General features: G+C 35.2%; 2 protein-coding genes across 12 annotated transcripts in view; both read left to right on the top strand.

Annotated features, from left to right (window-relative positions):
* The window catches only part of LOC109861711 (type II inositol 3,4-bisphosphate 4-phosphatase), a 28,098-nt gene extending 20,641 nt beyond the window's left edge, over nt 1–7,457 (top strand). For 8 of the 11 annotated variants that reach the window (XM_020441478.1, XM_020441472.1, XM_020441480.1 and 5 more), the window contains 13 exons: nt 372–526; nt 609–781; nt 880–1,024; nt 1,112–1,227; nt 1,294–1,380; nt 1,449–1,609; nt 1,783–1,972; nt 2,041–3,134; nt 3,207–3,511; nt 3,619–3,836; nt 4,230–4,549; nt 4,890–5,157; nt 5,935–7,457. In XM_020441478.1, the coding sequence (XP_020297067.1) occupies nt 372–526; nt 609–781; nt 880–1,024; nt 1,112–1,227; nt 1,294–1,380; nt 1,449–1,609; nt 1,783–1,972; nt 2,041–3,134; nt 3,207–3,511; nt 3,619–3,836; nt 4,230–4,549; nt 4,890–5,157; nt 5,935–6,067 (3,365 nt within the window). In that variant the 3' untranslated portion in view covers nt 6,068–7,457. The remainder of the gene's footprint in view (nt 1–371; nt 527–608; nt 782–879; nt 1,025–1,111; nt 1,228–1,293; nt 1,381–1,448; nt 1,610–1,782; nt 1,973–2,040; nt 3,135–3,206; nt 3,512–3,618; nt 3,837–4,229; nt 4,550–4,889; nt 5,158–5,934) is intronic. The other 3 variants (XM_020441476.1, XM_020441475.1, XM_020441477.1) reach the window with 3 other exon arrangements.
* Nucleotides 7,458–8,283: 826 nt separating this feature from the next.
* On the top strand, nt 8,284–9,415 carry LOC109861710 (protein scabrous-like). Its single transcript, XM_020441471.1, has 2 exons — nt 8,284–8,636; nt 9,031–9,415. Exons 1-2 carry the CDS (start codon nt 8,407–8,409, stop codon nt 9,398–9,400), a joined length of 600 nt encoding a protein of 199 aa, XP_020297060.1. The 5' UTR covers nt 8,284–8,406; the 3' UTR covers nt 9,401–9,415.
* Nucleotides 9,416–12,402: the final 2,987 nt, after the last annotated feature.

Here is a 12,402-nt window from a genome sequence, read left to right on the forward strand (position 1 = left end):
GAGCTAATATAACAGCATATACTATAACATATACATATTAAAATGTAATTGTGTGAAGCGCGCCGGGCTGTCCTACGCGCGTAAGACAGCCCGATGCACGGTTATTCGCGGATCTTTGTTAATTAAAATCTCGGTAACTATTGCGAATCTAGCAAAATGGTATAGGACTTTTCACCTCAGTTTTATTTCTTCTACCTGTCTACGAGAGATGTTAAACCAATTCTGGGACACCCTGTATATGTATATGTATATATAATTTCTAAAACATTATCAATGCGATTATGTCAACTGTAAGATTATTTTATTTTATGAAAAGTGAAATCAAACTTTTGGCATATATTATTGGATTGATGCTAAATTCGTTTTCTTAGATCCAGCCGAAGTACCAATGTGCGAGATATCCTTAGCCTGCGACAATCTGTTATGCGACGGTCACGGACGCCCACCTACTCCCGTTTTAGAAATAGATGTACAGTTAAAATCTTCTAAAAGTTGGATTAAATATGCTAAAACAGAAGTCGTGGAGGTAAGTACAAAAAAATTTTTTTTTTTTAAACAAAATTTTTTTCTTATACTTGCTACGTTTTATGTGCTACTGATTATTTCAGCGAAGTAGTAATCCAAGTTTTCTAACTACGGTGAGCTTTCGAGCTAGCGATGGCTTGACTACTGAAACGAAAATTAGGATAACCGCGTACGACGTTAGGGAAAAAGTTAGCCAAACCGCAACTCCAATAGGAAGTGCGACAGTGACGTTTAACACAGTACAAGACACTCCAAGGTAAAGTTTCGTAAAAAATACGAAACTTTAAAAGTTTGATTTATTTTTTCAGCAATATAATTTTTTTTCTAAATTCTTGTTTTTTTTTTTTACTTTAGATTAAGGATACCGTTAAAATCAACCAAATCAACAACAGTAGGATTTTTAACGATTAATGTATGGAATCTGGAAGCCGAGGATAAAGGAAATAGTACAGAGAGTACGCCATCACGAAACATAGTATATAGCAGTAACAACCAACAAGTAAGAAGTTAATTGAATCAAAGTATATTTTAAACATTATTATTCATTTTTACCAGTATATGTTTTTATACAATAGTTTTCGTTTAGTTGCCCTCGCACAGACGCTCGCAATCTCTACCTCCGAGATTAGGGACAAAAATCAAGTTCCCACATCAAGGCCAGTTAAAACTTCTCTTTGCAAACCCGTTTATACAAACTTACAGGTAAGTTCAAGCACTGATAATTTCTCACTTTATCAATGTTTACAACATCAAACTCGTATGTTTTAGATTTCATTCCGGATTAGGTGGCGATATATGCGTACATGAAATTATGGCGGAAAGCAAGCTTTGTTTCGAGTTTCCTCAACATTTATTGTAAGTATATCTCGGATATATTTTAGAACAAAAGTTTGAAATCAAAATAAAGTAGCGAAAACTTGCAGAGGTATCTGGATACAAGAAGAAAAAGAGTTGTTACAAGAGGTAGCTGGAATGGGAGAACTGAGAGAACCGTGGCATACAAAACAAATCGAATTATTGGATCGCCATCTTCACTTGTTACATTTGTATTCTCAAGCCAAAGAAAACTTAGCTGCTTATAAAGGTAACATTGACATCCACATCTGTTTTGTAACAGAAAAACTCAATTTACAAAAAATTATGTTATGTAAAAAACAATATGCAAAAACTATATACATATATATTTATATAACTATATATATATTTATATATTATATATATTCTGAAAATTAATATATTATCTTTATATTTTATGAGTTTTAGGAAGCTACTTTAAACAGTCATCACGAAAGAATGACCGCACACTTGAATTCGCACCTCTAAACTTGCATCTTCAAAGAATGTGGGTTCACAATGATACACTAAACAAATGCGGCTTTTACGATTTTATTAGTGTAGGAGCATTCACTGCTCACTCTCATAAAAGTAAAAACGGTGGACTGATTAGGTATGAAATTAACATGTACAATTCTGTTTTATTTAAATGATCCCCAAAATAAAATGCAGCTTCTGCAGATTAGTGCAGGCGCTGAAAGAATCGCCTATGCGGAGTAATCAGTTATATCAAGGAACATCAAAAATTACAATGGCGCATGACGCGATTCAAGCTATCAAGCAATTACGTCGGGACGTTGTAGAAGCAATGAGATCCTTAATGAAACTTGCTAAAGAAAAGCAGACAAGCGGTATGCTGCCGATATGCGAGGATATGATCACGAAAACTCGAATTTTGCTTAGTCTTTGGGATCCTGGTTTAGTGGAAGAAGCGCTGACGTTTTTGGAAGAGTATAAGGTTGCCAAAGTTCAAGAAGACTCCACTTCGACCTCGGAAGACATTTTAACACTAGATTTTAAAGCCAATCAATCCTTATCTCCGTTTAAACGAATCACGCAACAGCTAAATTTCGATTTGAAGAGCCCTGACTTCGACGATTTCGTTACGCCTGATACTCCCGAATGCGTGCAAGATATCTGGTCAAAGAGTGGCATAAAGAATGGCGAGTACACTTCTTTATCTTACTCGAGAAACGACACTCCCAACAGTAATACAGGCAAGAATGATGCGGAAGAGAATTTTGTAATATTTCCAGAAGTGGAGGACGATTTAAAACAGACAGAAGTCGGAACAAACGACAACAAAATTCAACAGAGTCACAACAACGAAAAGAAAGAGAACTACGATGATGAAAAGGAAGACTTAAAGAATGATTCTGACCCGTGCAAACGGTTTTTGGATACCCAGAAGATGTGCAATTCGCCGTCTGCGAATTATTATAAACCTACAGACGAGCCAGAGCCGTGGGATCTTACTCAGTTGAATATCGAAGCAAGCGTCATGTGCTTGGTATCGAAAGTGAAGTTTCTCTGCGGTAGATGTAGTAGTCCAGCTGTACGTTTACGCAATAAGAGCTTAGGCAGAACGCAAAGTCTCAAGAGTGGTTGTCTGCCGAGTAATCGGCACAATGCCGAAGTTGTCACCATTCAGCCGAAGAACGGTATCAAATGCGAAGAATCGAACAAATTGCTAGACGAATCAAATGAACGACAGCAGTTCAATCCGGGATTAGAGGGAGAATTAGAGAAACCGGCGTATTCCAAGGCGAAGGAAGGTAAGAGAATCGTTTCTATCAATGCTTTTAGCAAAAGTGTGGTACAAACCTACAAAACTGATGCATTATCAGGGATAACCGATATTTATTGTAACTCGTCTTCCAATGAAGTGTGCCAAGCGGTCGATTCTATGACTCGCGTGATTAAAAGTAATTCGGGACAGAGGAACAAGTTCACCGAAGGTTTGGACTTTGCGTCAATTGTCGACTGGACGTGTGAGCTCAGACCGAGTATGAAGAAGCTGCGGCAAGCTATGGACGGACTGCTGAAGACTGCTAGACTGACACATTCGGTGTTCCGTGTGCAAGAAGATTCTAAAACAGCACAGCGCGTGTGCAATGTCCGATATAGACGAGATGTTTGTTTCAGTCAAGCGGTAAGCGATTTATTTTTATATTATTATAAAGTAAGAACATTTAAACTAGCAACAGTAAGTTAACAATAAACTAATCAAACCTAATGGTAAAAAACAAAAAATTCCAGCTGACTGCTTTAGTAACCGGTTTAATGGCAAAATTGTGGTGCCAACGACCTGATCCGATGTTTCTGTTGATACTCACAACATTGGGACCATTAGTCTCTTTTGAAGGCCTCCTTAGTTATTACGGAGATGAGATAGACATGTGGGGTGACATGGCTGTAGCGGTCGAAGATACGCACACTGTCACTTTTACTTTATCCAGATGCGGCATTCAACCCAGGTAAAACTTTTATACGAGACATTATATTGATAATATATTATATTGATGTACAGAGGAGTGCATTATCGTGGCACTCCTCCAGGGGTAGGGCGCTCCTCCTCTTCCGCTCCAGAGGAAGTATTTCTCTGAAATTTCTCTTCTGGCTGCTCCTACTACCGCGCACCGTACTCTTTCGATCTCGGGCCGCTGGCGGAGATTTTAAATAGAACTCCCTATTTTTTATTGCAGATTCTCTAAGCTGAATTCAAGAGCTTTCCAAAACACTATAATAAAATTTATTTTCATTAAGTACTTTGTGACTTATGAGGGTTGAATATATATAATATATGATTCTGCATAATTTTGATAAACACAAATTTCATCTAAAACGTAAACGTTTTTTATTTTTTTCAGAGTAGAAGGAAAGTCCAATGCCTTTCAGTTTCCTATGCCGCGTGTAGTAGGATCACGGAGCGCGTTGACGGTAATACTTCCAGTTCCAGATGCAATTTATTCTCTTTTGCCATTAGTGCCCTCCTCCAGACAAACGGTGTCGTTTAATGTTACTCCGGTATTTTTCAACGTTGGTATCAATGAAATGGCTTCCCTGGCCGAAAGCCTCGGCACTACGAAACCTCAGGAAAAAAGTAACATGGACAACTTTGATAGACTGAACGAATATTATTTGAGATTTAAGAAGCTGAATTTACCAACAGAACCTACGTCCACACGTTGTAAGCAGTTATTACGATCTTACATTATAAAAAACTTATTAATCTAAAATTATGAATTTCTTTATTAAGTTTCTTTATTAATTGTTAAAATTATGAATGTAGTGCTGTATATGTTGGCGTTCCCGAAAAATAAAACAATGAGTAAACGATGGACAACAAAAGTCACTTTATTCAAAGATAATATAAACATTTTTTTCAACTAATCGTCTTGTTATCGACCTTTGTTTATTCATTTTTTACTACAAAAAAACCATATATAGAAATTTGAAAGATATAAAAAAATCTAACATTATGATTCCAAAAAAACTAAATTAAATACTAATGAGTCTTTTTGTTCTAGTCGCCACAAGATCAATTCTAGGTCACACATTATCGGACATGATGGCTAACTTAAAAACATGCGTACAAGAAAAGGTCAACAAAAACGTAGAAATCTTACAATTATCTTCTCAGATATGCAGAAGAATGCGTGGTTTGAGATTCACCAGTTGTAAGAGCGCGAAAGATCGGACGGGTATGTCAATTACTCTCGAACAGGTAAATATACTAACGTCAGAGTATCATTTGGCCGAGCACGAATACATGAGAGCTCTCGACTGCATGCGAAGGTAAGTACAAAAAAGTTTTTTGACTTGTTTGAAGGACATTTTAAGTGTTGAATTTTCGAAATTCATCAGAAATTATGCAGCATTAACATAATTGCGTGATAACATAAAATATAAAAAAATTTTCCAAATAAAAAATTTATTTTTCTTTGAAAACTCTCGTTTTCTAAACCAAAAGAATAATTGAATCAATTAGCAGGGCAATAATGAGCCATGGCAGGATGTTGTGCCGTCGAAAAAATTAAAAAAAAAAAATTTTTTTTCGACGGCGCAACATCCTGCCATGGTTCATTATTGCCCTGTTAATTGATTCAATTTATTGGAGTTACCAAAAGGAGCCGGAGGTCACACCTCATTTATCACTTATTCAAAAGAATAATGTTATTTAGAATAATCGGTGTATATAATTTCATAAAAATAATAAAATAATTTTGACCTTATATGTATATATATATATATATACACACACACAAAGTGCGCGCGCGTGTGTGTGTGTGTGTGCATATATATACATGTACAGAGGAGTGCACCGTATCGTTCCGCTCCAAGGGAAGTTTTTCTCTGAAATTTCTCTTCTGGCTGCTTCTACTACCGTGCGCTGTACTATTCTTTCGATTTCCGCCAGCGGCCCGAGATTGAAGGAAAACGGCGCGCAGTAGTAGGAACAGCCGGAGGAGAAATTTCCGAGAAATACTTCCCCTGGAGCGGAACGATATGATGCACTCCTCTGTACATATACTCTAATTATTGAACAAATACGAATTGCCTTCTCTCTCGTAGCGAGGGCTGTCGTCGGGAGAACACGTGGAAGAACATCGGTGTACGCAAGTACGCGTTCAACAGCTTGCAGATCTTAACACTGCCCAAACATTACCGACCTCCTACTGGCACGTACGGATCTGCTCAAACTTAAAAAGCCCGATTTAGTACGCACATTACACAAACTTACATTTGACTTTCTGGCTGTGTGACCGCGGATTGACTTCCGTTATTTGTGCTAAATAATTTAGCACTTGTTACGTAGCATGTATTAGAAGCGTCGAATGCGTTTTAGACAACGTGATTTCTTTACTTTAGAATATCTATTGAAAGCACACAACCAGGCACAAGACTGGCACGTGTTGGCATAAGAAATCCAATTAGGACCGTAGCACTAGGATAGTGAAAAAAAACGATGTTTTTCGGTCTATTTAATTTCTTTTTTATTGACATTTTTTGGCAGATTTAATTAAATTGTTGAATGTATATAAACAAAATTACAGATTTTATTTTATAATCTAACTAAAATCTAACTAAACTATGCTCCTCTAACTATATATTGTAGCATGTAAGTACGAATTAAGTGTAGTGCCGCGAAGGGGCATAAGCATATAAATTATTTATACAATATATGTATATTACACACACATTTTGAGATTGGAGCTGGTATTACAGGCTGAATCGGATTAAAACAGAAACGTCCTTACTTATTTCTTGGATGAGAATTTTCCGTCGCTACTACTAAACTACTCTTGCATTCCGTCTCTTTTTGTTACGCACGGTTTTTAGTTATAATCCGAGCCTTCACTCCAACTCGAGATTATTAGCGGGTTTTTGCAATACCGTAATACAAATATGTATCATAAATGTTATCTTGTGGTACAAATATATTCCGTAAAAAAAAATCATAAGTCAAGATTTTATCTCGAATTTACGTTGTACGCGATTTTCGGTGTTTATCATATTTAAAAAGTACGGAATTGCAAAAGATCTCTATTATTATATAATCGAATTATTATTAATCGAATTTATTGCGGTCGTTGTACCGATCATTTGCCTTTATGGGAATAAGTAGCTCGATGCCATTTTCTGCCATCCCAGACAGCACTTAAATCTGAAAGACACGTCATAAAAGATGGCTAAAATAATTTATACATCTTTTAGATAGCTTTAAATTAAAATCTCTTCCGGATTTTTGTGCTGTCTGGCACATTACTCACGAAATAGCCAACATTTAGCTTTAGCAGCGTTTGAAGAGAAATTATGAGATTTCGTAAACATTATTTGAGAATGAATAGCTGTATTTAAAGAAAAAACGTTATTCTCGCGCATATTTGTATATGTGGAAATTTGAGAATGTTATATTCAACATTTTATCGTACAAAAGACCTTTCTTCGATACGGACACACGTAGTTCTTATACTTTCATCATCCCGATTTAATAACACACGTGTTACTAATATATAACTATAGGCGTAACTATAGGCGATAGATTGCAATCGGATGGACATTGTTTTCAATAAATTATTAATTTTATTCGATAATTGCACACATTTGTTCTATCTTTATCGAACTCCTTTTCTCTAAAATTTAGACTAAAAAAAAAACAATTTTTTTTGTTTTGAAGTTTTACATATAATGTATGTATGTACATATATAAAAAAAAATGTATGTACATATATAAAATATGTATGTACATATATAAAAAAAAAACTTCAAGAATTACAGAAAAATATCTTTTAGCGTAAAATGCAAAAAGTTAGATTTTTTAATAAAAAATCGCTTCGTTCAGACGCGCTCTCATTACTCAACACTTCGTACCTATCCGCACATTTATCATATCGCGATTCTATGTGACATATCTATTACGATCTTATGACAAGACATGAACACAGTGAGAGTAGGCAAGAGCCTACGCGCGTAACAGAAACGTGTGGGGATACGGGACAGCGCACGACGTGAGACAATATATACTTGACGAAGGCCTGGTGTTGCCGAACACCTGCTCCACCGGGTCCGAACGGACACCTTTGTCCAAGGGCCGATATAAAACTCGTACGCCATTTCGGCCGCTTTAGTAAGCGGTCAAACGCGCTACAACAATCACCGACTTCGCTCATCGAACGATTTCAGATTGTAAATTATGGTTGATCTGCAATTAATATAGCGGTGACGAAGTATCGTGAGGAATAAAAAAATCGGAAAGTTAAATCGCAAAGTCAAATCTATCTAACAACTTAAAACCTGTTTCTTCTGCGAAGATTTACAACTCGACAAATTTAAAAGTAATAAATTTGTTGATTACAAATTAAAACTTAAAATTCTAGAAAAATCGTTGATTTTACATAAAACATAACAAACATAATAAACATATAACAAAACACATAATATAACAATAATTTAAGAATATATCGAATAAAAATATAAGTTAAAAGATTTTTATAAGATTCTTAAAAGAGTCAAAGGATCCAGGCATCTGTGAGATCGACGAAGATGGCAAACGTATTGTGGTTTCTGTTATCAACAATTATCGTCGCGCTGATTGCTGACACGTGCGCGGACATCACAAATCTCAGCAGTACGATCAAGTTGCTGCAGGAACAAGTGAACGCATTGCTGAATCATCGGCAGGAAGATTACAATGCTCTGGAGAAGAGTTTGAAACGCGCGATGGAGAAAAACACCGAACTCATCGTCCTCAGAAACGAGATGAAGCAACTTAGGTAAGATTTAATTTATAAAAAAATTTTTTTCGAACGTCATATCATAATACACATGTGCTACAACTAATTAGCCGAGAGTATAATTACAGTGTTTGTTGGCACACGTGCAAGCAATCTCAAAGATTAAATTGATATCCATCAAGGATTTTTCATCAGGTCGGAAGTATTTTAAACTCTTATTAAATTTCTCATAACATTAAACAGTTTTTATATTTGTGAGAACTATTATCAAATTATTAAACTTTGTAAAATATTTTAATTATTACACAAATGTTAAATATTTATAAAAAGTTCAAAATTTTAAGATCTGTGTTTTAATTGAGTGCAAAAGAGAATATAATAATGGGGAGTATTCCAGAAACGCTTATATTATAATATTTTTTCATGCGTGCAGAAAGGAAGTAAACGCTCTTCGCGGCGGAAGCGGTAACGAGGCGAAAAACGAGCGATTGCGGGTACGATGGCTCGGAAGCGCTGTAACGGAGTTGCAGAGTGAAGTAGCCGAAGTACTCAGAACGCGAAACGCCAGCGAGGAACTCGCCGAACGTTCAAGAATGAGGAGCGAACTGGCTCTGTTAAAGAGTGACATCGCCGAGGTTGGTAGAAGTATACGCGATCTCGGTGGCAGAATCACCAAGATCGAAGCTATCCTTGGTACTATCAAACTTGACATCGCCGCGATCAAGGAACGCTCCAGCTTTCTATCACGCTCTTGCGCGGATGTCGGTAGTCAGGTAAATTATCTTTTTTTAACTGTTAAGTAACTGTTAAGTAATAAGAATGGTGGTCAGAACTAACAAATTAAAAAAAAAAACAGATGATATAGACAGATGGTACCAATTTGCGATGGAACAAACCAGCGTAAAATAGAAGAAAAAAATATTAATCTGAATATATCTTTGCTTCTGAGGCAATTGACGACTTTTTTCAATTGTTTTTTTTTTTTAAAAGTCTTATTTGAGTTTAAAATTGAAACTTGTAATTATTTTCGATATATATGTATGTATATGTACACAATGCACGCTATTAGTGATTATGTCAGGAGGTTCCTAGATGCACGCGTGCCGCTTAATAGCTTTGACAGAATTTTTCACAATGACTTTAAATCGATTTCATGGTGATCTTATATGCTGAAGAACCCGGCATGCGCTCGTTCGCTCGCGGACAACGAGCATCCGTGTAGATAACGGCTGCCGCTACCATTTAGTATTTACGGGAGAAAGAAGAAGAAGAAAGAGGGATGCATGGTCGGTGCACCTGCGTTTTTTACACGGGGCGACCAGCTGCTTGATTTCTGTTTTTCGTTTTGCCGCTTGGCAGCTGCTTCTCAACCTCCTCTCTTTCTTTCCCCTCATCGCTCGCTTTATAGATCCTTCCTTTAAGCACGCATATGTCTCTCGGGTCTGTTTCCCCTCTCTTAAATATTTTTCACCTTTTGCGTTTCTCAACCTTTGATTTTTATTCGTTATAACAAGTCAAATGTAACAAAATTTAAAAATAAGTCTTAAAGATTAAGAAAAAAGTTATTTTGGACAGAAAAATGTACAATGTGAATTAAGATAAAATATAACTCACGCGAATTTTATACTTATTTATATTAAAAATTAAACATTTGTAGAAACATGCGACGATGTATTATTAAACTACATTTGAAATAAAATAAACCAGTGCTTTTCCCTTAAATTATTATTGAAAAAGAAAAACAATATGTAAAAAAAAGAATATATATAAATTTATTATGTGTGTGCACAAACTAATATAAACGGATAAAAATTAATATAAATTTATATATGTAATAAAATAAAAGTTTTTAATTTCTCTAAAACTTAACACGTGAGAAAAATTCTAGTCACGCATTTGCGTGCTTTTCTAAATTGCATATTCCATACAAGTCTCAATCGATGATTCTTACCGTCTGTGGTATTTGACACACGTTAGCGACCGCAGCCACAACAGCTGTGGCCCTACTCTTACGCATTTCATAGCCGCGTGTGTATCACACAGGCACACATACCGCATCATCAAAAACTGTCTGAAAAAAGTCAGTGGATAAAAAAATTCAAAAAATCTACCGAACACTAACTAGAAACTGGTCACGATTTCAAATAAAAAAGTGCACAAAGTTTAGATTTTAAAAATTTTTAGATTTTAAAAATTTTTACTTAAAAAGATTGATATTAAAAATGTTCCATATAAAATTATAAAAAAATGCGCAAAGGTACTAAAAAATTAAAATTGAATTTTTTAAATTATATAAAATCAAATAAGTACGTTGTTTTGCTTGTTGTCTTGGTTTTACTTACAAACACCTTCGACAGTTATCTAACATTATGTATGAAAGAAGCTACTTATATTATCAGAATGTTGTGAAGGTTGTACATCAGTGTTTAGAGTTTGATTTTGATAAATATGCAGGTCACACATCACCAATTTTGATGTGCTTTAGATATATTGTAGGGCAGGTCATACCGAGTAATTATGGAAAAAAATTTCGCCCTTGGTTTAGAAGATATAACAACTCAAAGTTTCGGAATAATAATAGTATTTTTCTGTTCTTTTCGTACGTGTTGTGAGCGTGTAGACAAGGGGGGCTGTGCCCCCCTGCAGGGGGAGTGGTTTCGCCCTTCCCCCTGCTCCCCTAATAAAAGAATGGAAAAAATAACGAATGACTTATATGCAAATATTTTATTTTTTTATTATATTGAAGGCGGATAATATTTTGCTAGAATATCAAGAAACGCTTGTATGTGTTCGGTAAATAGATATTTTTGTGAATAACTTTACGATCAACAAGAAAATCTATTAATTTGTCGCTGTTCTCTATCATACTTAGAAATTCGTGTAGTCGCATATTGAAAGCTATTAACAAACTGCGAGAAAGTGAAACGGAATCTTGACCTTGTAGCTTTGTTTCTTCAACACATCAGCCTGACATACACAAACTTAACTGTTCGTAATAATTACTTCTAATATCTAGAATAAAGCATTAAAATTCTGAAACTTCAAATATCTCCTAAACTAAGGCCATCCCCCACAAAATTTTTTTACATAATTACTCAGTATGACCTGCCCTAAAACATATCTGAAGCGCAACGAAATCGGTGATGTGTGACCTAAAATGCATAATTAACCTTTATTTTTTTTTTGTTGACTTTAATTTATTGTTTAATAATTCTTATTATTTGTTTTTAATTTTATTAAAGATATTAAAATTAGAATTGTAATCTATGGTTTTAAAAAAATATTGATGTGTAACTTTTTCTGAGTGAGTCTGTTATTTATACTCATGTCACATTGTAAAAACTTGTTTAATTATAGTGTTGTTCATGAAGTTGGCAAAATTATATTTTTTGTATCTATACTATAGACATATAAGAAATAGACTGTCACTAAGAAAAATTCAAGACAAAAATTGAAATGTATATTTTACCCAGATAGCAGATGGACGTTCTCTGGACATCCAGAGGACATATGGAAAACGGGATATCCTGTAGACATTCTGTTTTAATCCCAAAATCTATCGTGGATATCCTGAGGATTAACAAATGAGCGCCTCATGCTATACCTAGAAATATTCTCAGGATATTAACGTGAGACGTTCTACGGATTTTTACAGGATAGTCCAGTCAATAGGGAAAAAATGATGCAAAAATGTTTAACCGATTTCTGAGTACATTATCGTTTAGTGTGCGCTTCACTGATAGACCCCTACTATCATGTATCTAAAATTTTGTCCCGGAACTTGTTACAAATGATGGTTAAAAGT

The sequence above is a fragment of the Pseudomyrmex gracilis genome, unplaced genomic scaffold, assembly GCF_002006095.1.
Source record: "Pseudomyrmex gracilis isolate BER0280 unplaced genomic scaffold, ASM200609v1 scaffold_945, whole genome shotgun sequence".
NCBI classification, from domain to species: Eukaryota; Metazoa; Arthropoda; class Insecta; order Hymenoptera; family Formicidae; genus Pseudomyrmex; species Pseudomyrmex gracilis.